Below are 27,285 nucleotides of genomic sequence, written 5' to 3'. Positions count from 1 at the left end.
AACCGGTTAGGGCAGCAATAGGATTTATTGTGATTTTCACAAAGGGGCTGGGTCTCAATCATTGTGTCCACCCATAGTCATAAATAACATGCACTTTATTTTAGACAAGGACGGAGTCTGGAGGGTAAGGGAGTCATAGTTGACCCTGCCAGCCCCTGCCCTTTGCCCAGGGTGTGTATTTCTTGGTGCACTTGGTGGGGGTGGGGAGGAATAAGCCTCAACACCCCTCCCCCTGCCTGTCTCCATTGGACCCTCCCAGTCCCAGCGGTGTCCCTGGGAGGCTCCAGCCTTCCCGGATGGTGTCATGATTGGCACCCAGCGAGCCGTGCACTGTGATCCGGGTGTGAAATCAGCCAGCGGTTCCTCCGCCCAGCAGATGCCTTCAGCGGCAGTACAGTAGCAGGCAGAGGGCCGGGTTTCCTGGGGCTCCGCAGAGGGCTCTGAGCAGGAAGGTGGGGTGCCTGCCAAGGGGAGGCAGGAGGGAGGGCCAGGCTGTGCTTGCAAAAAGCAGGAGCCAAGCCCACACGTTTTATGAAGTGTTTTATGGTGGAGCTGCAGTTGGAACCCTGGTATTTAGCAGGAATTATCGGGCGTGATGGCCTTAGCACGGAGAGTCCCGTGGGGACGGAGAGAAGGCGGAATGCGAAACAGGCGCCCTGAGCGTCCTGGAGTGGGTGGCTGGGGTTCCGCACGCTGCTTACCTCGCCCTACTTACTGTTCTTTATAAATTCCTGTGATTAATTTTGTGCTCTTGGGGCATTCAAAGCTTAACTTAGAGACTGACCCGGAGTATCTGCCGGTTACTCGCTCTCTGTCTGCAACAGGGCTGCTTCGCCTAATGGAGCGCTTCAATTCTCCGACCGCCTCCTGTCCCACTCAGGGCAGCAGTGGAATCTGGGCCGATCAGGTGCTCAGGACTCGACAGGCTCTTCTCCGTAGAGAGAGAGGGGCAGCGAGCAGGCCCAGGCCCCTGGTTGTGCTGGTCACTGCCCCAGGTTGCTTTCTCAGTGCCCCACACTGAGGGCGGGGCCTCCTGTTCCTTTGGAAATTCAGCCCAGCACAGCGCCTAAGGCAGTGGTTCTCAACCTTCCTCATGCCGCGACCCTTTAATACAGTTCCTCATGTTGTGGTGACCCCCAACCATAAAATTATTTTCGTTGCTACTTCATAACTGTAATTTTGCTACTGTTATGAATCGTCATGTAAGTATCTGATATGCAGGATATATTTTCATTGTTACAAATTGGACATAATTAAAGCATAGTGATTAATCACAAAACCAATATGTAATTATATATGTGTTTTCCGATGGTCTTAGGGGACCCCTGTGAAAGAGTCGTTCGACCCCCAAAGGGGTCACGACCCACAGTTTGAGAACCGCTGGCCTAAGGAATGGATGTGTCTCATGTTTGTTTCTCTCTCACCCGATGAGGATAGCAACCAGGCCACAGTCTTTTGGAGCTGCCATGAAGCTACAATCTTCAGTGGCGGGAGTAGAATAGAGGTTCTTGACCAGGGCCCATGGGATAAAAGGCTTCAGGAGTCTGAAGTTGTAAACTATACTTTTCTGTAAGTGCATTTTCAGGGAGAGCCTCTTAATCCCACTAAACAAGCCCTCCCAGAATTTTGCCTGTGGGCAGAGTAGTGAGGAGATCCTCCTTGCTATTCTTAGAATTTACCAGCTTGCTTCTGCCCCAGGGCCTTTGCACCTGCTGTTCTCACTCTGAATACTTTTCTCCAAGATCCCTTCTGGTCATCCCTACTTTCTTTGTCACCGATTAAATGCCACCCTCTGAACTGCCTCATATAAAATAATGCTCTTATCCCACCCACCACTACATCACTTCATTGTTTTTTACAGTACTTACTCATATATGACATTATTTGTTTACTTTCTCCCTCCTTTAGTATTTAAGCTTCTATTGTGTCCACTGCTGTATCTGTCACATGTGCCAAGCCCAGAGTAGATACTCAGTAAATATCAACTGAACGGATGTGTGAAAGAACAAATTAATAACGGAAAATATTTGTGTCTCAGATGTAAAAATACATTTTTTTTAAATGACAGAAAACACAGGTCTGAATTCTCAGTAGGGCCACTTCTCAGGCGTGTACTTTGGTTCCCGAAGATGTCTCATCTGCTATGAAATGGTCACTGTGCACTGCAGGAGAAGTTTAGGCAGAAGTCTTCTAGGAATTTCACAACGTTGGTGCACCTATCATCAAGTTCATCAGTCTTTCGAATACACCGGATTGGTTGGTGTGTGTGTGTGTGTGTGTGTGTGTGTGTGTGTGTGTGAGAATGGAGGGCTCAGATCCTGGTGCACAGATGTTACAGATGTTATTATTATTATTAATTGTTACTATTTTGGTGCACAGATAATGGGTTGCCCTCATTCGAAGATGGTGTGCTGATATTACAGACATGCTAGTGTGGGTGTTTGTGACTTGTTTGACGTTCACAATGTGTCAGAGAAGGGCTGTGATGGAAGTCCCACTTGCATTTGGAGGGATTATTCGTTCTGGGGAAGATGTCCCAGGGCTGAATTGCAATGTCCGGGACCAGCATGGGCTACTGTTTTCCGATGTATGAATTCCTAGGGCCTCTGTGTCTGCGCCAGGGGAAGTAGATTTGAGAGTAGGAAAAGAGGTTCTGCATTTTCATCTAATTTTAAAGGAGAGAATAAGAGGTACCACACTCTTCCAGGAGGTGCACTCCCTTGGAGAGAAATAAACCCTGATCTCTTCTGGGCAGGTTATCTATCAGCTTGGTTTCCTGGGTGGAAACCTCAGAGTCACTTCAGACAGAGGTTATCTTTTGTCAGTATCTGTGTTGGGGGAGCTCAGAAGTAAATTCAGTGCGCAGAGCAGAGGGCCTCCCTGAGAACACCCTCTACTAGTATAAACAACCGCTTCTTAGTCTTTTCTAGTGGGAAGTTTATATTTTCCTGCATTAAAAGATAGATACCACTGTTCTCTTCCAGTATCTCTTCCAGATGCTGTTCTTTAGACAGCTGAGTCACCATTCCTCAAAATAAAATTTAATTATACAGCATGACATATGAATATAGCATTGTTTTCAAAGTCAAAATCTGAAAACAGAAAAAAAATGTACAAAAATACAGGGTGGGGGCAAATCAAATGAAAACAACCCGATTTCTAAGGTGGTTGAGAATCTTTTTGTGTGTTGCTTGTGATGCTTCACATGTGGGTTGTTTTTTGACATGGTTTCACAGATTTTCAATAATAGGACTATTTCAGAACTGTCTCTCCTCCAGGGCTGATAAGCCATTGGTGGTTAAAATACTGAAACATTTTCATACTTGTTGGTAAAGTGCCCCTGCCCCCCAAGTCTCAATTCCCTCTCTCCTCCCCCCGTCCCCCCCTCCAGCCCTTACCCCACCTCCTTGGGAGGCAGCACTAAAGAGGTTAACATGTAGCCCTTCAAGGCTGGGGTCTACTGCTGTCCCAGCCTCTATCCAGGTTGTTTGGGACCATTTAAAAAATATATTGATGATCTCCTCCCCCTTCTCAACCAAATGTACTCAGCCTATGTTTTATGATGTGCAGCAGTTGCTGGGCTCTGAGCGATTCACTCTAACATACATGCTACTGTTTTGCTTCATGAGCTGGTCCCTGCTCTGTGTGCTGATTTCCTGGGATTATGCTTACATAATTTCCTTTGACCTTAGCCTGCACATTGTAATCCGAGAGGGCATGTTGGGAGAATAAGATGGCCCTTATGTAACTTGTTACGTAAGAGTACAGAGATCAGAGACGCTCTGGAGTGTCTGCAGAGCTTTCTAAGCCTGAAAGTTCATTTGGACAGAGGTTTATGTTGTCTTTCAGTCACTGAATTCTTTACAAAGCATTCCCTTGTTTCTGAAATAGCCAAAGGGGAAGGAGAAACAAGAAGGGACAGTATAGCTATTATGTGGCAGGTGCAGTTCTTAGCAGAAATGATTGCATCCAATATAATCTATACTAATAAAGGGGTAATATGCTAATTAGACCAGATGTCCTTCTGGACAAAGCCACTGTGGTGGGGGCTGAGGGAGAGGCAGTTAGGGGCGATCAGGCTGGCAGGGGAGAGCAGTTAGGGGCAATCAGGCTGGCAGGAGAGCAGTTAGGGGGATCAGGCTGGCAGGGGAGAGCAGTTAGGGGCAATCAGGCTGGCAGGGGAGAGCAGTTAGGGGGATCAGGCAGGCAGGCAGGTGAGCGGTTAGGAGCCAGTGGTCCCAGATTGTGAGAGGGATGTCCAGCTGCCGGTCATCCCCCGAGGGGTCCAGGATTGGAAAGGGTGCAGGCCGGGCTGAGGGACCGCCCCCCCCCCACACACACACACACACATGAATTTCGTGCACTGGGCCTCTAGTCTTCTCTATAGTTCTCTTTCCCTTTCCTTTTGGAAAGGGAAACTGAGGCTTTCAGGATGAATGTGAGGTGCTGGACATCATGGAACAACAGAGTGGTAGCACTGGGCTATAACACCAGAGCTTCCATGTTCTTCCCATGAAATGTGTGTGTGTGTGTGTGTGTGTGTGTGTGTGTGTGTATGAGAGAGAGATAGAGATAAAGATAGAGAGAGAGAGAGAGAGAGAGAGAGAGAGAGAGAGAGAGAGACAGACAGACACACACTGGGGCACGGGGCATGGAGTCATGATGGACAGTTCTGTTTTGTATCCCATTCTCTTGAAGTTGCCAAATTTGTCCACCATCAAAAGTCAATTGGGAGCTCAGATCTTCCTGAGGACTTCGAGTGCCTTGGGGACCAGGCTGAGACCAGCCAGGGAAACCAAACTCTGTCCTGCACCTGGCTGTGCCCAGGTGACCTGGAGGCTTGGTGACCCAAACTTTGGACTCTCATGCCACCCTCTCTCCTTTACCTTTGAGCTAGGGCCAACCCCAAATTGCAGGTGCCATGAAGCTTATTTACCTGGCATGAGCTGCTTCTCTCTGCTCAGGGAAATGACACGTGAGTAGAGCTCACGTCAGGGTAAATTCTGCAATGGCCTATATAACAGATTCTCAGAGGGGAAAGCTTAACCAGGAAGCGCAAGGAAATGGGGTTCTGGTCATTAGGAGAGGAAGCCAACAGGGGTTTGTCATTAGGTATTTTGATAATTCCCTCTTATTTTTGGTTCTTACATTGAAATAGTAATAAACACATGGCAAAACATTCAAGCTCTGCCAAAGATGTGCACTGACCAGTGAGTCTCCCTCTCACCTGATGCCCATGGGCACATTCTCCTCGGAGGCCACCACTATTAACGTGTCCTGTGAACCTTCCAGAAATATTGTCTGTAATCTTTGTAGATACAAATGTAAGTGTGTAGTTTTGTATCTATCTATCTAATCATTCACCCATCTATCCTTCCTTTCTTTTGAACTTACGCTTAACTCTTGTGGTTGAAAAGTGTTAGAAATTCCTGAATTAATATCTTCCTCTTGGTTTGGTGTGTTAGCACCAGAACACCGAGGGTCTTGCATGTCCCCCAAGATCTTGTCTCATTTAAAATGAGGACTCGTCTTGATTTCAAAGCCCTCCAGCTGGTGATGGTGTCGCATTGAGTGGCATCCCACCAGAGCCCTCCCTGAGAGCTGTTTCCATATCCTGCCCTATCCTTCTCCTGGAGCCTCTCCACCTCTTCAAAGCAGAATGTAAGAAGATGCCATGTAGGATGGATGGTTCCAGTTAGGTGAGATTTCATGGAATCTGTGTTTCAGCAAAGGCTACCCTAATTTCTTTCTTTCTACAGAAGGGGCCTGGCCCCCAATTGTGCTCCCTGCATGGAGACTGCCTGTTTACATATGTCGATTGCTGGATGACTGGATGCTCCCATAGAGGGAAGTCAGCTTTTTCCCCAGAAAATTCGTTTCCCAGTTGAGTATGGCAAGAATGGGGGTCTGAAAAGTGGCTATGGAACCACTTTTTCTATAACTTCCTCCAAATTGCCACATGAGAAGCCAATACTCCACTGGGCCTTTTTGTGGGATAGTCACAAGTAGAAAACAGGATGATTCCCCAAAGAAACACCTTCTAGAGAACAGTGATGTGATTTGGAAGGTTCCCTCTTCCAAGACAGAAAAACCAACTGTTAGTTCTGTTCCTGGTCCTAGATCTTCTGGTTCTTTCACCTCGTAGAGCTCAATGTAGACTGGGTCCTAGCCTCTGCCTTTCACTAGCTATGTGACTTTGGGCAGGTAAGTCTTAGTTTGGAAAGTAACTATGTCTATTTCAAAGGATTGTTTTGTTTCTGTTGCAGGTGATAGAAACCTAACTTAATCTCACTCGGGCTAACAAGAGAAGGTATTGGCGTATTAGCTGAAAAGTCTAGGATAGCATCAGGCATAGTTGGATCCAGAAGCTAAAATCTTATGTCAGACCTCATTCTTTCCAGGCCATTTCCATGCTGGCTTTCGGCAGCTCTGGACTTGCATCTTAGCAGCTCAGAAACCTCAGCAAAAAAAAGAGATTTTCCTTCCCACTACTTCCCATAAAATTCTTAGAACTGTTCCCACTCCTGAATATTTGTGGCCATGGGAGTAAGGATCTTGATCTGCCAGGCCTGAGATAGGCAATGGGTCAACTCCACCCAAACCACAGAGTCAGAAAGAGAAGTTCTCTGGGAGAAGACAAGAGGCTACAACCAAAAGAGTAGTAAAGTGATGTTAAGTAAGCAAGAGCAGCAGGTGTGCGGAGCAGGGGTCAGCAACTACTCAACTCTCCCTTGTAATGCAAAGGCAACCATGACAATAAGTAAACAAATGATGGGCCTGGTTGTGTTCTAATAAATCTTTATTTGCAAAAACAGGCAGTGGGCTGGATATAGTTTACTGACCCCATTATAGAATGTTCTCACACATATTCCAGTGAGCTCAACAAATGACATCTAGTCCATTCAGAGCACTTAATAAATGCTGGCTATTTATTATGTATGCTGTAAGTTAGGATAATGACAATGATAACATTGATGATAGTTATAAGAACACTAATTGGGTAAAGGAGTTATAATGAGTTATGAGGAATAGTAATGTATTCCAGGATTATTTCTGCACTCTTAGTGGAGCTTCCACTCCACACACTCATAGAGCTGGAAGGAACCACAGAGGTATCCAGTGCCAATGCCTCATTTGACAGGTCAATCTTCAGCACATACGTGGAGTCAGATAATAAAGAATCATTGATTTTTTAGTTTTGGATCCACACTGGGTTGTGTGGCAATTTAGTGTTGGTAAGGTTCTTGGCACTGTTGTAAGCCAGTGGAAAGACCTGACTCTGGACCACCGTGTGCTTTATGACTTGAGAACGCCCTGCTTCTGGGATGACTCAGATGTCTGTTTTACATGAAGCTTACCACACACCTCTCTCTATGTTTGAAAACAATGAATAAAATAAATAGTTACTCATTGCCTCACTTACTGCCCTCTTTGTCACTGTTTCTATTGGCTTAGCATGCTGGCAGCCCTCTAAACAGCTAGTTTTCAGTTTGGCTGCCAGCTGGTGAAAGGATGCCCCTGACATCCCCCATCAACATGGACAGAGAGAGGCCTGTGGGCACTTTGGTCTACACACAGTGGGTCCACCCTATTGGCCAAGTTCTTCATGACTGGCAAAACCCTCCTGGGTTTTGGTTAACTAGTAGCCCTGCAATGATCCAGGAGGTAAATATTTAGAACCACATCTCTTTAGCTTTTATTATCCACCCCCTGCTGCCAAATTTATTTTATTACTCAGGGTCAATGACAAAATATTTTAATGACTCAAAAACAAGTCATAGATCCCAAGTACTACACAGAACTCAATAAACAGAATGGAACATTTGGGATTTGGTTTACCATTCCTCTAAGCCAAGAATCAGCAAAGTTTTTTTGTATAGGGTCAGATAGTAAATATTTTAGGCTTTGTGGCCATCTGCTGGGCCATGATTTATTTGCTGACTCCTGTTCTAAGCTCTAGATAGTTAGAAAGAGCAGACCAAAGATGGAGTATTTGAATTGGCTGCTCAGTTACTTGATGTCATCCTTAAAACTTGAGCTTTGGAGTTGGACAGATGTAGGCTTAGCTCTGTGGTTCTGCTGCTTACTGGGTAATTTTTAGGCATGTTAATTCTTTAGGTTTCCTCGTCTATAAAATGGGGATAATAATGGTCTCCTTTATAGACTTGTTTTGAGGATCAAGCAGAGAAAGTTACTGCAGAGCTACTATGCTCTCTGAATGGAAGTAGTGTACCCAGTGCTGTTATTGATAATCAAGTCTAATGGGTAAAAGAAACCACGCAATAGTGTACAGTTAAGCAACACCCATCTTGTAACTTCCTCTCATTCAGTAAGATGCCTTTTCATTTTGTTGATGGTTTCCTTTGCTGTGTAAAAGCTTTTTAGTTTGAATTAGTCCCACTTTATTTTTGTATTTGTTGCTTTTGCTTTTGGTGTCAGATTTTTTAAAATCACTACCAACACATGTCTAGGAGCTTACTGCCTGTTTTCTCCTAGGAGTTTTCAAGTATCAGTTCTTTAATACTGTTCAAGTCTTTAATACGTTTTGAGTTAATTTTTTGTGTTTGGTGTAAGATAGCGGTCCAGTTTTATTCTTTTGCATGTGGCTGTCTAGTTTTCCCAACACCATTTGTTGAAGAGACTGTCCTTTTCCAATTGTATATCCTTGCCCCCTTTGGTATAGATTAATTGATCATACAGGTATTGATTTATTTCTGCATTCTCTATTCTGTTTTATTTATCTTTGTATTTGTTTTTATGCCAATACCATACTGTTTTTGATCACTACAGCTTTGTAGTATAGTTTGACCAGTAACTCGTCTTCACCATCATCTTCTATGAGGAAAAATTGAGCCTGTGTCATATTTGCTTTGCATTATTGCTAAGACCCTAGTGCTAAAGTGTGACCGACCATCTTCCTTTCTCCAGAAAATGAGGCCTCACATCATTCAGTGAAAAATCTCAAATGAAAAATCCTTTTCTGAACATTTTCTTCAACCATAGAGTTAAGTTAAATGATCTGTTCCAGATCAAGAGCATCAACATGGCCTGAGATCCAGGGGCGAGGGGAGACTACAGGCCATAGGAGCTCTGGGACCTCGGCTAATTAGTTCCCGGTGACTTCATCCCGCTGCCCTTGATTTTGCATCTCCTGTTGCTATGGCTGAAGTTGGAAAGAATTTGGCGTAAAGCCACCTATATGCTCAACATCCTGGGGGGATATAATTTTTAATAACTTAGTTTTATAAGTTTTTCTGAAGAATTATGAGCTATGAGGTTGAGGTTGGTCTATGATGCCATAACTAAAGGAACATCTAAGGATTATATATTCTCATCTTTTTAAAAAAAATGTATTTATTGATTTCAGAGAGGAAGGGAGAGGGAGAGAGAGATAAAACATCAATGATAAGTTCCAGGATCTTGCAGCTGCCATATCATGGTGAGAAAGGATTGGACTTTCGATAGAGGCAGACCCGGGTGTGATTCTCACCTCTGCCTTTTCCTAACTATTTGACAACAGATAAAAGACTTAATCTTGTTTCTTCATCTGTAAAATGACTAATGATCACTCCTCACATTGTATAAAATATCTTCCTTAAGAGATCCTGGAAGGAACTGCTGTCCAGCCTGACCCTACAGGCTGGAGTCCAAATTACCAAATCTGCATGCCAGCCCCCCACTGTAGGCTTGTTTAAAGAAAAAGAAGAAAAAAAAAAAAAGGCTGAGGTCACTCTCAGCATTTAGCACATGCTGAGTCATTACTCTGGAGAGTTCTAATCCGCAGGTTACTGATAATAAGGAGATGTGCTGCGAAGACAATGAAAATCCTACTCCACCCTCTGTCATCCGCTAGCCAGTCATTGATTATTCCTCATGCGCCACCTCTACCTTCTATCAAGGAAGGTGAGATCCCAGGTCACTTGCCTTTATGTTTTCACACTTGTCCCTTGAGAAACTTTGCTCAAAGTTGTAAACTATGTGCATCTTTACTAACGACGTGTTTCACTCTGTTGAACCATACAATACCTACTTTATAGCCTGGCAAAAAATATATATTTGCTCTTTTGGGGGGATTTTATTTAGGAAAAGGAAAGCCCCCATCTGTACAATGATGAAACTAAATGAGACAGGGACTGCTAGCTCCAAAGGAGCCAGGCAGCTATGGACATCTTGCCTGGGTTTCTGCTGGTGCCTAAAGGTACTGCAGCTAATTAAGCCACTTGGTCCACATCCTAAGGACTCCCCAGTCTGGGGGACTGACTGGGAAGGCTCATTTTGGGAAGCTTCACGGTTGTTTTCCTGTATCCTTACCAGTTTCCCCTGAAGCCCTCATTAGCTGAGCTCAGGTTGGTTCATGGCTGCGTCTTCCCATGAGCGCCGGGGCCACCAAGCCTTGGACAGGGCAGCTGGAGCAAAACCACCAGCAGGGGACGACCAGTCCCGTGTGGTGCTGACCCGCACCTTCCTGCCAACCACTGGTTTTTCTCATGCAGGTGTTTGTGCTTTTGCTCTCATTTCTCGCTTCTTTTCAGATTTCCTAATCTTTCCAAACACTACCCCCTAAAACGGAGTATCACACAGAACCTGTAACTACAACTTACTTTAAAATCGATTTGCCTACTCATTCATTTACTCATTCAACCTATAATAATTGAGCACCTACCATATGCAAGGAGCCATGCTGGCTGTGGGGGAGATAGAGTCAAATAAATCAATATCTTGCCCTCAAAGAGTTTATGTTCTAGTGGGGAAAAGACAAGTAAATTGTGATAAATACCTTGAAAGCGGTCAGCCCGGGTAGAAATACCCTGAGAGAGTGCACAGATAAGCACAGGGAACCTGCAGGAGGGTACAAAGCAAACTTGGGAGTCAACAAAGACTTCCCAAGGGAAGTGGCACTTGAATTGGGTTTCGAAGAAGAAATAGAAGTTAGACTAAGAACTTGATTGGAGGAGAGGTGGGGAGGATGTGTTACCTGGAGGAGACCGTCTGCTTCAAGGCACACTGGAACTGGGGCCAAGTTCTCTGTGGCTCAAACACAGAGCGCATGCCAATGAATCTCCCCCAGTTTGTTGGAGCTGTGTGAAGTTTTCAAATGCATTTTCATGTTCTTCCATGAACCAGAGGCGGCTAGCAATTACTTCAGAATCGGCATGCCTACGGGGACTGGGCTGGCCAGTGTGTGCCTTGGCCATGGTGTAATCTTTATTTTTAGAAGAGGTCCCCAATTTGGGATGATCAAACGCCCCGCCCCAGTCTTCCACTCAGGCCTAGAGGTTTGCTGTTCCTTGGTGTCTTATTTCTGCTTTGGTGGTGAGCCTTTCCTTTCTGGAAATGGGCAAACCCGTTGGGTTGAGGCCAGCTTAGGTCTCTACCCTGGGGAGGATTTCACAAAAGTCCGGAGGTGTTATACTTAAGGCTGCACTCCTTAAGTATGTTCCGTGAGAGGTTCTCCAGTCATTCCACAGTGTGGAAGCTTACAGCACTGGGAACTTCCCAGGCCCTGATCCACATGGGCCATCTGGGACTTTCTTTTTGTAAAAAGCACAAGCATCATTTGTTGCCAAAGTGATCTACTAGAACACAACTGTAAATAAACTGTCTTAAAGGTGGTTTTGCACCATTTTAGTCACTGAAGACAAGGAAACTAAAAGTGAGTATCAGTTATGTTAAATACTGCCCCTGCTTTCATAAGTATTATCTTATTTAAGCTCTATAATGACCCAGTGAGTTGGGTATTATTGTCCAAGAGAGCAAATAAATGCCTTGTCCCAGCCACAGCTGGAAAACAGAGATTTTAACCAAGGATCCAATGGTCATATAATTATGTAATTGTATTCCACTAAACTGTTTTCTGGAAGCTGCTAATCAGAGCTGGTGTTTTCACTTGTGTTCCTGGGCAAAACAAATGCTATTGTTATTGATCCCTTCACAATTTTATCTTCTGCTACTTCCTCCTTTCCCCTTATGTTAGGACACCCAAAGGCCCCAACTGGCTCCATAGTGCCATTCATCTCACTAGTTTGGGTCCCTTGACCTGGAAAATGATATGGAGAAAAGATTCCTTTCCCTCACTATTTCATCTTGGATGTTTCTGTGAGTACTACCTCTCCAGTTCCAAGGAGTTGACTATGAACGAGATGGATGGCCTTTTGATGACTTAGTGGTGACTTAGCTGGTCCCAATCCTATTTCACCTGTTCAACTATATTCTCGTGGTATTGACCTGCCCATCTTAGAAATCTAGACTGATAATTGATCAAGCATGGATGAGGGTTAAGAAGATACCTATGTATGAATTGTGTACTGAATTTGACCCCTAACTCAGCTTCAGTAGTGCTAGAAAATTATGCTTTTGTAGCAGAGATAGGAAAGGGGGAGGTGAAGGCAAAGAAATGGTTGTTATTGTTGCTTTGTCTCTTGTCTCTAAGTCCCCCGTCTGCCTTTCGCTGGGAAGCTCCTGATGCCGTGACTGGGCTGTGACCTTGTGGTTGAGGCAATGATTTGTCTCATGGTAAATTCTAAGCTTATTCAGTCCTGGATATACTAGAATAGAATGGAGGCTTTATCTCTGGAACTAAAGCCTATTAATAACCCCCTTCCTCCCGAGAATTAGAGAATCACAGAAATTAACAACATTAAAGAATTTCTAATCCAACCCTCTCCTTTTAAAGATTAAAAGCCTGGCACCTAAAAGAATAAAAATCAACCAAAATTGATACCTGAACCCTATTGGTACATTCTTACAGTAAGAGTGTGTTTTTATCATTTCGTAACCCTTACTCTTCTGTCTGTTGACTATGCTCAAGGCATTTTACATCCATTTTATACTTATGCTATTTCTGACACAACCAGTTAGCAGCAGCCCTGGACTCAGACTCCACCCCCCACCCCCCAACACACACACAGACTTTCAGTGTCATGTTGACCACTAGTTCCGATCCCATCATGACTAGGGACAACTATGAACCGTGCTCTTTAGCTGGACCATCCGCCATTCAGGAAGAAGCTATAGGAAAGATGGATCATTTGTGAAGTCCGGAGTTCACTGGCAGGACCTTTCCTGAACATGTTCTTGTGATCAGGAAATGGACACAGTGGCTAAAAATGAACAGAAGAAGGAACTAAAGGCGATTGGAAGGTTTTGAACCTTTAGGTTTCCTTCTCAGGGTCTATGAGACACAGTTGTGTCAGAGAGAGATTCTGACTTCTTGGTCAGTGAACATCCTTCACATCAACCAGGTCCTGTAGGACCCAGCAAGGGTGGAGGGACAGGAGGGCTGTTGGAAATGCCCAGCTGTTTTGGAGATCCAGTCCTTTTTGCAGCAAAGATGGCATTCTTTAGGGAGCTGGGAAAATCCCAGATGTGGTCTGTCACAGCTGTAATCACCCCTTCATGGTGTCCAGTGTTCAGAGCTGACACCACTGGTATTTCCAGCATTGTTTTTCAAACACTCCAGATATCTTAGGGGAAAGCCCCTTCAACAAACATGATTTTTGTTCTCGAGGGTCTGACCTAGTATTCCTCACTAGGGCAATTTCTGGACATTGTCTCCTGTTGTCTTGGACTTGGGTAGCCGAGGACCGATGGGTGATGCTTGTCACAGACCTCACATCCTTCACGCAAAAACACACCAGTTGCTTTTAGGCTCCTTGGGAAATGTTCTGTTAGCACCACACTGAACCGTGAAGGAGGAAAAAAGAATCTGGTGCCAGATAAGAGGATGCTGAAGTGTGCAAGCTAGAGATCTGAGTCTGCCACCACATCTAATGAGCCTATTATTAGAGGCTCTTGGCAGAGCCTGGAAATCGAATGCTAATACAAAGCAGGTTCTGAGAATAGTTTAAAACTTAGCACCAGCCCCATGATATATTCCTTTTTGAGTCACACACACACACACACACACACACACACACACACACGAATACTTCCAGCTTGTCCTTGAAGGAGGACCCGTGAATTTGCATAAGAAAGAACAACAGAGCAGCCACTGCAAAATTAACAGCTGTTTAAATCTTTTAATGGAGAAGTTATGGCTGAAGGAAATTATAGGCTCATTGTTCAAGTTTCTAATTATCCAAACAACTGTCTCGTCACATGGCCTTACTTTGCCGGGCAATGGAGAGAGATCTGACAGTGCCGGGTTACAGAAACTTCCACTGCTTAGGAATTGCATTGCAAGATCTTCCATCCAGAGAAACTAAGATGGCGGCATAGATAAACACCGGGAAATAGTCGCCCCACACAACAATTGAAAATTAGCCCAAAGGACGGAGCAAACATCGTCCAAAACAACAGGAAGGCTGGCTGAGTGTAATTTCTACAACTAGAAGAAAAGAAAAGCACGCTGAGAGCCAGAGGAGCTGCGGAGGCTGAGTGCAGAGGTACGCGGCGGCTCGCGCGCGGAAAGGGGGTGGCACCTGAGGACTCGGCTGTCTTTTTGAATCACAAGCTCCCGACTGCTCTGATCTCCGGTTCTGGGAAGTCTCTGGGGACCCAGGACTCATACGGGCAGAGGCTGCTCTCTCAGGCGGCAGCGGGCGAACTTGGGGGCAGATTTCCCTCGGAGGTGCTTGCAGCCATTGCCGGGACACTGAGACGCGCGACTCCGGCGCGGAGAATCAGCCATAGCTTCTTTCCCCGCCCTTTTGACTCCCTGAGACCCCGCCCCACCCGGGCTGCGGCAGAGGCTTTTGCATGTGAATGCCCCAGAACTTTGCAACCTGATAATTACCTAACTGCAGCCGGGCCAGCCAGACCCGGAACTTCCAAGAGAAGGCCCAAGGCCCCGCAGAGGCTTGCATTGCTTCACAGCTGAGCCTCTTCGTAGTTCCTGCTGTGTGGCCTCAGGCAGGGGCTGAATTAGCACCTCCTTAGATCCAGGAGCCACTGTACCCAGTGGTCAGAGGGGGACCATTCTCCCACTTCAGACACAGCTGCTTCCCACAGCCAATTGGCCTGGAGGTCAATTCCTCCCAGTGATCCTACAACAAGCGAGGCACCAAGAGTGCACCAAGAGTGTCCACCCCAGGTAACTGGGGAGGCTGAGCCACTGGGCCCTACAGGACACCTGGCGCGCAGGCCACTCTATCAACACAGGGAAGCAGCCAAAATGCGGAGACAAAGAAACAGGTCACAATTGGCAGAAATGGAGGAGGCCAGACGACTGGATATAGAGTTCAAGGCCACGTTTATAAGGTTTGTCAAGAATTTTATGGAAACCGCCGATAAATTTAATGAATCCCTCAAGGAGTATGGTGAGACCATGGAGGTCATGAAAAAGGACCAATTAGAAATTATGCATACACTGACTGAAATAAAGAATACTTTACAGAGCTCCAACAGCAGACAAGAGGATCCCAAGAATCAAGTCAAAGATTTGAAATACGAAGAAACAAAAAATACCCAACCGAAAAAGAAAAAAGAAAAGAGATTCAAAAAATATGAAGATAGTGTAAGGAACCTCTGGGACAACTTCAAGCGTACCAACATCAGAATTATAGGGGTACCAGAAGGAGAGAGAGGGCAAGATATTGAAAACCTTTTTGAAGAAATAATGACAGAAAACTTCCCCCACCTGGTGAAAGAAATGGACTTACAAGTCCAGGAAGCGCAGAGAACCCCAAACAAAAGGAATCCAAAGAGGACCACACCAAGACACATCATAATTAAAATGCCAAGAGCAAAAGATAAAGAGAGAATCTTAAAAGCAGCAAGAGAAAGACAGTCAGTTACCTACAAGGGAGTACCCATCCGACTGTCAGCTGATTTCTCAACAGAAACCATGCAGGCCAGAAGAGAGTGGCAAGAAATATTCAAAGAGATGAATAGCAAGAACCTGCAACCAAGATTACTTTATCCAGCAAAGCTATCATTCAGAATGGAAGGTCAGATAAAGAGCTTCATGGATAAGAAAAAGCTAAAGGAGTTCATCACCACCAAACCAGCATTATATGAAATGCTGAAAGGTATTCTTTAAGAAGAGGAAGAAGAAAAAGGAACTCTTACCATTTGCCACAGCATGGATGGAACTGGAGAGCGGATAAATACCACAAGATCTCACTTATTTGTGGAATATAATGAACAACATAAACTGATGAACAAGGACTGATCCAGAGACGGAGAGGCATTGATTGGACTGTCGGGCCTTGGAGGGAAGGTAGGGGAGGGTGGGGGCAAGGGGGAAAGATCAACCAAAGGACTTATATGCAAGCATATAGGCCTAACCAATGGACACGGACAACGGGGGGGTGAGGGGTTGAGCGGGGAGGGGGGGGGGGGTAGAGGGTACACATATGTAATATCTTAATCAATAAAAAATATTAAAAAAAAAAAAAAAAAGATCTTCCATCCAGAGGACACTCAAATGGGAACAGAGGTGGTGCACCGTGTTGGGACACATCAGGCTCGGTGAATTTGGTCTAACCAAACCACCCCTGGGCTTGCCAGGTTCTTAGTGTTGGGATCTGTCTGCACAGCCACAGGAAGGGAGTATTCATAAGGGGTAAGTGTGCTCACTTGAAATAATTATTGTGTTTGCCCAGTGGGCTTACACCGTCCAGCTCCTGCCCTTTCTGCTCACCGCCAGGGAAGCAAACTGCAGGCCACTGTGACCTCAGCCCCCTGCCTGTATGTCCAGCTCTCCCCTCCCTGGGACTGGTTTTCTTCCTCTGGGAGCTGGGAGAGTCGTTGAAAGCCCATCATATTGATGGTGGTAATAGGGCCTGGCATGACTAATTTGTCACTCATTTGAGTCAGTGCTCAAAACCACATGGACACCAGGAGTCACATCTGGTGGGAGCTTTGGGCTCTAGTTTGAATGTACTACAGATTTCCAAACTGTGTGTATCGCATGTATTTGCTAAGCTCTGGACACACTGCACAGTTAACTAGGAGACCCCTCACTCGCTCCAGGTTTCTGTTCAGATGCCTCCTTATCCTCAATGCCTTCCTTGGCCCCTGATGCCGGAACGTCCGCCTTCCCCCCACAGGTCCTCCCCTCCCAGCAGTCTCCACTTGACATGCATTTATCCGTGTCTTTGTTCTTCCAAAGCGTACACCCCGTGAGAGCAAGGGCTTTGTCTGTTTTGTTGATTTGCGATATCCTGGGCTCCTAGAACAGCTTGGGGCCTGTAATAGGTGCCCAGTGGAAATTTGTGGAACAAAGGCAAGAAGGTACGAGGCTCGCTGCGGTGGTAGCTCAGTCTACAGCTGAAGAGCCTCGCTCCAGGGAGAACAAGGTGTCCTTCATAGCGGCTTCCCGGGTCTTATTTGCTTTGAGCAAACATTTATCAAGCACTTGGTACCAGGTGTTAAAGATCACAGTCCTGTCCTCCCAGAGTTCACAGCTTGGTGGAGGATGTAGACATTTAAATCCAATCCATGCTTTAAGATTCAACTCGGCATCAGCCACTCCTGGAGACCGTTCTAGAACACTCTTCCTCTTCTCTACAGCTAGGTTAGGTACCGTCCTTACCATTTCCTGTAGCATCCTGGGCAGACCTTTATCGTGGCCCATATGTGAAGCAGACCAGTAAGGTGCAATGCACTTTCTGTCTCTCCTTAAGAACAAGATTGCCCTTTACTCATTACCGAGTAGAGTGTCTGACGCAGGGTACACAATAAATACCGTTATCCTTCTTATTGCCATTGTTGCTATGCATATTCACTAACCAGCAATCAAATAGCTCTGTGTGTGTGTAATCTCATTTTAAAAACTATATCTGTTCTTCTGAAGATATATAAGGCTTAGATGCATCTCTATATTGTGTTATATAATGTTATGTGGCATTATATTTTATCATCTTCCCCAGTTCAGGGGCTCTGGGGATGCAGTGATCACTTAGACTGGTATCGAGCCTTTCCAGAGAGTTCTCAGGGGGCTCCCTGTGTCCCCAGATGCATGCTGGAGCCTTGATGTACTTTAAAAATTATATTTCTATTTGCAGAAGTTAGGAGCTCTGATCGGCCTGGAGCAGTTATTTAACTCTCTCAATAAATACTTGTGGGTTTTAGCATTTTGATGTTGCCACTTTGATGTGGCTGTTTTGATTTGGGGCTTCGGGGACATTTTGTCATGGCCTAAGAAACATGCCATTAAACACGCAGCAGTTTTGTGCAGCTAAGAGCTGTGTGCAACAGGCATCCAACCACATTGCTGGGTTGGGTGTGTATGTTAACCTAACGTGTGCATGTTTTCAATTTGACGTGGCCGTTTTGATGCTTGACACTCTCATTACATCAGATGGATCTCGCCAGAATGTTTGCTTTAAGTACCTATTGGTCTTACTTCAGTACCAACCGTGTGCCTGATTCTAGCTGCAATGGCAGGAGGGATTCCATGGAAGCAGAAGGCGGGATGACACCCTCGAGGAGCTCACAGGGTTTAACCAAGGGCTGGCTAATGGAATAGTCACCATTTCCGAACACATATGACCGCTATTCTTTGTTGCCAATTTTCTGGTTTAGAGCTTCAGATTACTGGCTGGAAAAATGTTTAAATGTATTAAAAGATCCCAATGCAAACATCAAAATATGGTCTAGCCACGTTGAAAAGACCATTTTGATCATTTCCCCCTGCTGTGTTGTAACAAGAACTTTCCTGTGTGTTTCACTGGATGCTGAGAGGACGTGGTATTTTTGCTCTCTGCTCAGAAAGGACCTCATCTGCTTGCTGTGAGCAGCCGTGTCCTATTTTCTTCTTGAAATGGTCTAAGTGATCATTAGCACACACATATGTTAGAAAGTCAGAGGTTGCGCAAAAACTAACTAAATGAGTAGAAAATTAGGGCATTAAGGGAACAGTAAGAAGCTTATATTTTGACTAATAATTTCATCTGGGTATTCTACCAGACCATGCGACATTATTCCAAATTTTAAAGCATTTCATTAGCAAATATATTAAGCAGCCTGTCATGTAAAAGTAAGTATATAGTTATATTTGGGTCCCTGGCCTTAGCTCTGACTAGAAGCTCAGTGTGATGTCTTATTGGAATGGTTGTGCACCTGGGTAGATCCCTGAGTTAAATCTCACCGACGTCCTGAACTTCAGTAGTCTTATGTGTCTCTTCTTCATATTCTCTGGAGAAAGGAGCCACCTGTGTCACGTGCCAGGCCTCTGCCATACACAGTCATGTTTGTTTCCACAAGGTTGGCAGCAAGCCCTTGTGTCTACACACCGCACAGCTAGCAGATAATGGAGTCCGGATCTGAAACCCAGGTTCTGTGATGGTAAAACCCATGCTATCTCCATTATAACCAGTGATTGCAAGGCTCTGTCATGTATCCAAAGACTTCAGCCTGTCTTTCTAGGTGTTAAAGACTATTTTTTCTTTTATCAAATGATGGCGATTGCAAGATGGCAGCTAACAAAAGTGTCCCAAGTTGTCAAAGTAAAAATGTGGCCTCTGTATCTCAATTTTCAAGCTTAAATCTCATTGGCCTGGGAAATGACAGAGCTGGGGGAAGAGGCAGCATGTGCGTTCTCCTGGCAAGGGCTCCATTGCAGACTCCAGCACAGCCTGGGCTCACTGGGGTTTATCTGGAAAAGGGCTGGGCTGCATCAAGGGACGAAGGTGATCACATGCTTCTTCTGACCACACTTCTTTGCCATTGAGTGGTATTGACTCTTGGACAGCTTAGCAGAGCCCTGGTCATTTGAATGATCTTTTAAAAACCAAAAAGGATTAAATTTTTAAAAAACTGGATAAGCCATCTTTTCGGAAAGAGAGACAAAACTTGGACTACCATCATGGATGACTTCTCTGTGTCTGGGATGGGAAGGCTTGAGCTCAGAGGCATTTTAATTTAGTGAGACTTAGGCTGTGCCTCTATGCACTTTGGAGCTTCAGATTTTAGAGCTCATCCCTTCTGCCCAGCAGTCTCTAACCGTGGCCTTCACTTCTGTGTTCCTGCCAATGACATATCTGGGTTTGATCTCCATTTCTTTTAGCCTGTGACCCTGGGCAAGTGACTTTCTGTCAAATGGGACAGGGACACTTGCCTCTGAGAGTTACAGGGTGGGCAGTTCTTAGAAAACCCTCATCTTGCCCTGGCCAGTGTGGCTCAGTTGGTTGGGCATTGTCCCACGCACCAAAAGGTTGCTGGTTGGATTCCCCATCAGGGCACATGTCTGGGTTACGGGCTCAATCCCTGCTAGGGGGCATGCAGGAGGCAGCCAATTGATGTTATACTCTCACATCGATGTTTCTCTCTCTCCCTCTCTCTTTCCCTCTCTCTCTCTCTTCTGGCCTTTCTTTTCTTTGTTGTGATGATCCAAGGTAATAGGGACAGAAGCACCTGGCAGGTAGCTCTTCGGTGGGACCTAGTGTCCTGGTTATCGGTGAACTGGAATTCAGGGTACTCTGAGTCGCTTCCTTTGTTTTTATTTTCTTGCCAATGTTTCCAGATTCCCAGGTGTGCCTGGGGGGGGGGGGGGGCGTTACTCCTACTCCTAGCTGTGCCCCTCTGACGGGATAAGGGAGGTGCCCAGCGGTCCCTAACCACAGCCTTCATTTCTGTTGCAGTGCCAACAACATGCCCAAGCAGGTCGAAGTGCGGATGCCCCACAGCCACCTCAGCTCGGAGGAGCCGCCCAAGCGCCGGAACCTGGGGCTGCGGCTGTGCAGCAAGCTAGGGAAGAACCTGCTGCTCACTCTGACGGTGCTGGGTAGGTGGCAGGCGCCCCCCACCGGCCCCTCTTCTCTGGCTCTCTCCTGGCTCCGTGGGGAAGCTGGTTCCTGCAGCCAGCCCTCCGACTGCTCCGCAAAGGCCCCGTTTGCCCAGGCCTCAGTGGTGTCACCGTCCCCCTCACCTGCCCTAACCACGTGTTCGCTCCTAGGGAGCCTAGTGGTCCTCAGATCTCAGTGTGCCCAGACACTGCCCCTGAGAGTGGCGGCATGCAGGTCCCCAGGGACCCCTCCTTGGGGAGACTCGGCCTTGGGCCACCTGGAGTAAGTCCTGGGCTCTGTATCTTAACAAACCAGGATTCCAAAGCAGGTGGTCAGCGAACTGCATTGAGAGAAATACCCACATCAAGACAAAGGCGACCATAAGACGGCATCCAAAACCTAACCTTCTCCAGACATTTCACTGACTTAATGTTCAGCACATTAGCTAATGAGGCCAGCATGGGGAAGGCTTGTCTGATGCTTCAATCTGAAGCAGGTCTGTCTCAAAAATCTTATTCCCCTGCTTCAGGCCTCACCCACGCCATAGTTGTTTTTTCATGTGTGACTGTTAATATCATTTTGGCCTTAGGTTTTCAACCAGGGTTTATTGAAAATGTGGTAAATTGCAGTTTCTTGTAATGACAACCACACCATTTCCTTTCCTGATCCCTCCCTTGTTCTTCAGCTCTCGCTTAGGCAGCACACAGAAGCAATGAACAGCTCACCTCTCCACCCCCACACACAGACGCACACCCTTCATTCCATGGCGCCTGCTTTGAGTCAGTCATCTTGGGTGGGAGTTTGCCATAGCTCAGTTCACTCAATAAAAGGAAACCGCAGGCCTGGTAGGGTTTTCCAAGGGTTACCCTCCACAAAAACACAAGTCATTCATCATAGGTCTTGAAGAAGCATAGTTTTCACCTGGAGAAGAAGCAAAGATCAGGCTTTGGGCCATGTCCCTCCCTTTGCATGCCAGGGGTTAACACGATTGGCCAAAGATCCTGGGACTCCCTTCCTCACTCCCAGCCTGTGGTGCTATGACCCGAATGGTGGTTGGCACAAGGACTGTTTATGTTGGCTGCCTGTCTGAAGAGATCTGAAGCTCTTCTTGTGGAATCCCTGAATATGCAAAACGAAAGGCTCCTGCCAGCATCTCTGCCCCAATTGTTTCCTCCCAGATACCTTTTTAGAGACCCTCCTTGATCTCCCATAAGAGCAGCAAGTCCAATGATTACATAATAGGCTATAGAAGTCAAGGACAAAAGTCTCGAGGGTAAGCCATGGGGAAATTATTGGAAATTAAAGGAATTAGAAGAAAAAAGGAAACTCACATCAGTCAATTAAATGCTCCTTTTACCAGGTATCCAGTTAAAAAAGGAAAGAAATACATTAAACCCCATGCCATGTGGCCAGGCCTGGGCTGAAAGGAGAAGCAATATCTGGCACTTGGATTGTTTCTACTACAATCTCTGACTCTACATGTGGATGATGGCCTTAAAAATGGTGGAGTCCAGTTGCCATGACATGCCTCCCATAAAGCCTTGAGAACACTCTCCTTGACTCTCCCAAAGAGGCCTTTTAGAATAGCTGGAGATACAAAATATTCTCCTACTAATCAACATCTGCTTCACTTATCTAGTGGTATTTTTGTTGCATGCTATTCATCATCTGATAATAGAGAAGTATGAGAAAGGTGAATGTCACTGAAACAAGTTCTTAAAGCTATTTATTTGACTAGAGTAAAAAACAATAATAAATCCAGATTTCCCCCCTTCCTTATAGGTGTCATCCTGGGGGCAGTATGTGGAGGGCTTCTTCGCTTGGCATCTCCTATCCACCCTGATGTGGTTATGTTAATAGCCTTCCCAGGGGATATACTCATGAGGATGCTAAAAATGCTCATTCTCCCTCTGATCATCTCCAGTTTAATCACAGGTAAGTCCTTCTCTGGTGCCTGGCCAAGTGGGTCCTACTCTTGCTCTGGCTTTTGGGTTGACCATTGAATATCAATTTACTTAAAGGGATTAATGTGATCATCTAAGTCATTTCACTTTAAGCCTTTGTTTTTCTGTCTCTAAAATGGGGACAATCAGCCCTAAAATAAGTTTGTCTATTGGTCAGTCCATCCATCTGTCCAGCAACAAATGATTAAAAAAATAGCCTTATGTTAAAAATGATGGTATCTGTAGTGCTTTCAATTTTTAATGTATACTTTTCTCGTTTTCTAGATTATAGTTTGTTCAGAAACTGATTAAGGTAATAAATAGGAAAGGAAACATTTCTTTACTACTTAATTGTGTGTAGAGGGAAACAAGTATTAAAATAAATGAAATACTAGATATAAAAGCTGTTTGACTTTTTCAGAAGAAAGTTACCCTTATGTATATCATGGTCACTTGTTTTGGCTGAAAAAATTATGAAAGAATCTTTTTCTCTCCATGAACGTATACGGGTACTCTCCTTCTTACCAAATGATATTCCTAGAACAGCACATATATTGTTATGGTTTAGAGACTAAGTGCTGAGTGAAGGGTGAGACTGGGCTTTGGTCTATATTTAGGTGCCAACCGGCTGGGTGACCTTAAGAGAGTCTTCCCTCTGGACTGTCCACCTTGTGAAGAAAGTGGGGCTCTGGTCAGTCCAAGAGATTCCGAGGCTAAGCCAGGCTGTTCTACGGTCTCATAGCTGGTCGACCAGTGAGGCCCGTAACTGGAAATGCTGGGATTGGGTTTCCAGAAAATCTTATCATTTAATTCAGCCCAGATTGAGTGAAGCTGTGCTTTCACCTTAAATGCTCCTTTCCAAAACAGACAAAATGTTCTCCATGCCTGTTTAACAGATTGTACGCTGGCCAACCTGGTGAGGAAGCCTAGCTTCCATTAACTAGAATTAGACTGTAGGTTGTAAGGAGAAGTGGGTCATAGGTGAGTCGGCTTAATCCAAAAAAGTTAATATCAATGACTTCCTCCCCACTCCAAAAATGGGTGCACTCTCTGTGTCGTTAAAGCAGGAACTGAAACTGAGAAGTAGAAAAACTAAAGAAACAACTGGAAAATACCCATGAAGGCTGGAATTTTTGTGACTGGCTGGGATTTCCTCCAACAATCACAGAGCCAAGCCCAGTAGAGATGAAGCACCCCTCTTTTTGGGGTGGCTTATGCATGTGTCCTTCAATCCCTACACAAGGTCAAGACTGGAAGAGGGCTGTGCTACATCAGTATTCCGGCTCCATTTCAATGACCAGTAACATAGCAAAAAATGTGGAGGCTTGACATAGGGCCACCAGCTTCCTATTTTCCCACGTGAGGACATTAAAAGCAACAACAACAAAGAAAGCAAGTAAAAAACTAGCATGCACCAGCACCATGCCTTCGTACAAGAAAGGGTATTTTGACACCAAATCAGTGGAAAGGACATCATCTCAGAATTAAAACTCGAATTGATTCAACTTGAACTCCACATTGCAGATGGATAAAAAGTAGTCACCGGCCAGTGTTTACACTCTGGACCAGAGGTCTCCAGCTCTCCCCAGTTCTGTCAAACACATCCTTGCAAAACGGAATTGCAAACTGTGGGGTTGACCAGCTAGCTAGTAGAAAGAGGTTTAACTTAGCATCGATGCATTTGAATAATAGGAAGCCAAGGTCTAGGTATGCAGAGATGGGTAGTTCTCAGAAACATCACCGAATTAATCCCTCTGGGTTTCTTTCCGATCCAGGGCTGTCAGGCCTGGATGCCAAAGCCAGCGGGCGCCTGGGCACCAGGGCCATGGTGTATTACATGTCCACCACCATCATCGCCGCGGTCCTGGGCGTCATCCTGGTCTTGGCGATCCACCCAGGGAACCCCAAACTTAAGAAGCAGCTGGGGCCTGGGAAGAAGAACGACGAAGTATCCAGCCTGGATGCCTTTCTGGACCTTATTCGAAATCTCTTCCCGGAAAATCTTGTCCAAGCCTGTTTTCAACAGGTAACGCCCAAGTTCTGATGTTCTCGCCTCCCACAAGCCCAGTTACACAGGTGCTAACTGAGAATCTGTTTTAATGAATCAGATCTGGAGAGTGATTTTCTTAGCATTTGATTATCTCTGTTTTAGGGGTGTGTGAGGTGATCTGGGGCAGGATTTGGGGGTTGGAGTCACGTGGATTTTTTAACCTCCCTGCCTTATTTTTTTTTTTAACCTCACAGTACCACTTCTCCTTTTTTTTGCCTTTCTTTCTTTTTTGTTCCCGCCTCTGCATCATCCAAGGGCACATTTTTATCACCTTTGCCCACAACCCTCTAGAGTTCCCACTGGTTCTTGATCTTGGCAGTATAGCCAACCCACATGCGGTGTGGTTAAAAAATGCATATGCTTAATGGAATTAAAACCTGGGAATGGGGTATTTTTTAAACTGTGGAAGTAACGCATGAGAATTGTGAAAAGTTTAAATTGTATAGATGTAAATAAAGTAAAAATGCAAGTCTTCACTTCCCTTCCATAGAGCTACTCATGTTGAGTTTGTGTGTGTATGTGTAAAATGCATGTTTGTATAATTTTTTAAAATTAAGCCTCACCAATGACATTTTTCCATTGATTTTTAGAGAGCATGGGAAGGAGGGAGAGGGAGAGGGAGAGAGAGAGACAGAGAAAGAAACATCTATGTGAGAGAGACACATCGATTGGTTACCTCCCTCACCCACCCCGGACAGGGTGGGAAATGAGTCTGCAACCCAGGTACGTGCCCTTGACCTTGGCCAGAAATCAAATCTAAGACCCTTCGGTTCTTGGGCCGATGCTCTGTTATTGAGCCACACTGGCCAGGGCTAATGTTTAAAATTTAATTCCACCCAAGTGCTACTGCATTATATATATATTGCTTTTGCCTTTTCATTTAAAAATGTTTTAGCATTCTCTATCTCCCTCTTTCTCTTCCCCCCCCTCTCTCTCTCACCTGCTCCCTTTTGTCATGATTGCATAGTATTTCTAAAGGATAAAATCCTAGAAATAAAAATGTCCTGCCAAAGAGTTTTATATTTTGAATTTGCTGGGTGTTGCAAAACGGCCCTCCACAAGTTTGCAGCGATGTATACTTCTACCAACGGCCAATAGGCACATGTATTTTTAAAACTGTGATTCTTAAAAACAGATGATTCTGCTGAGTGGAACCACTGAAATAGCTGCCTGGTGCCCACTCACCAGCCTGCTGTCTGGCCCCAAGGCCAGTTCAGGCTGGAATACACTGCAGTTCCCATCAGCTCCAGTGGAAACTAAATTAGAAGCAAGAAGCTTCCTCCAGCCATTTCCAGGGAATCACAGAAGAATGGCCTTAGGAAATAGGTCACATAGAGGAAAAGCCCGTATCCCCAGCTGCCCCCAAAATGCAATTGCCAACCACTGCTGAGCCTCCATTACTCTGGGTTGGGATAGGTCCTCCAACTCCCAATGCCACTTTGGTGCCACTGATAACAAGGAGCTATGCTAACAGGAGCCATTCCAGGCTGGGAAGCAGGATGGGGAGCGGATGGAAACAGGCTAAGGAAGGGGTGCTTACTGGCACTCTCTCTGTGTAATGTGCTCAGCCAGCTGCTTAGAAGATGAAATTACTTGCTTTGAACTCAAGTCTTGTTGCTTTAGTAACTCAGGATAGGTCTGCAGTTGGCTCCTGTGGTCCTTTTGTTCCTGGGAACATGGCTCTGTTGGTCATGGTTGCTCATGGAGTTCTGACTTTTTTTTTTTTTAATGCTTTTATTGATTTCAGAGAGGAAGGGAGAGGGAAAGATAGAAACATCAATGATAGAGAATCATTGATTGGCAGTCTCCTGCGTACCTCCTCCTGGGGATTCAAACCCACAACCTGGGCATATGCCCTGACCGGGAATTGAACCATGACCTTCTGGTTCATAGGTTGATGCTCAACCACTGAGCCACACCAGCTGGGCAATCCTGAATTCTCTCTTCATGCCAACACTGCCCAGACCAAGGGGCCTCCACCTACCTGTTCCCCACATCACACCCTCAGCCTGGGCTTTCTCCCTCCCTGAGCAAGAGCATGTGGCCAGGCTGGCAGAGAGCACCCTGCCACACTTCGGAGAACCCTGTGCCTGGTTCTCTCCTCTTTCAGATCAGTGCTCAGACAAGCATTGCCTAGCCTTGGGTCCAGCTGCAGCAGGGTTGGGCCATAGAATTTATCATGTAGCACATGTGGTGGAAAGAACTCAGTGGTGGTCAGGCCATCTGAGTTCAAGCCCCAGCTTTGCCAATAACTCTCTGATGTCAGACAAGTCACTTGAGTTCTCCATGCTTCCTTTTCCATATCTATTCGGGGTTCAGCCATCTGTTGCCTTCTACGTGCCGGTGCTGACATTCTAGGACCCCGCATGAGTTCTATTTTAATGCTTCCGGCGGTAGTGTTTCTCTGGGCTCAGATGTGGGTTTTCACAGCACTGGCACCTTTAAAAATAGGACGGCTGCCACAGACATCGAGGAATAGAATGAGAGGTTCTTGGGAGGCCATTTGCACAGAGATGCTTGGGGACACCGAGTAAGGCTTGGCATCACTAGCTAGAAGGAGCAGATGTCTCCCCACCTTACATCTGGATCTGAAATACAAGCCAACACCCCTGCTGTGGTGGCT

General features: G+C 45.6%; 1 protein-coding gene across 4 annotated transcripts in view; it reads left to right on the top strand.

Moving 5' to 3' along the window:
* Nucleotides 1-27,285, top strand: part of SLC1A2 (solute carrier family 1 member 2) — a 121,196-nt gene that overhangs the window by 51,720 nt on the left and 42,191 nt on the right. For all 4 annotated transcript variants that reach the window (XM_081100441.1, XM_081100443.1, XM_081100442.1 and 1 more), the window contains exons 2-4: nt 20,526-20,668; nt 22,452-22,604; nt 24,388-24,638. In XM_081100441.1, coding sequence (XP_080956567.1) covers nt 20,526-20,668; nt 22,452-22,604; nt 24,388-24,638 — 547 coding nt within the window. The remainder of the gene's footprint in view (nt 1-20,525; nt 20,669-22,451; nt 22,605-24,387; nt 24,639-27,285) is intronic.

Source organism: Myotis nattereri (assembly GCF_964212035.1).
Source record: "Myotis nattereri genome assembly, chromosome: 9".
Taxonomy (NCBI): domain Eukaryota; kingdom Metazoa; phylum Chordata; class Mammalia; order Chiroptera; family Vespertilionidae; genus Myotis; species Myotis nattereri.
Note: the sequence above shows the minus strand (reverse complement) of the source record. Positions and strands in the feature narration are given on the sequence as shown.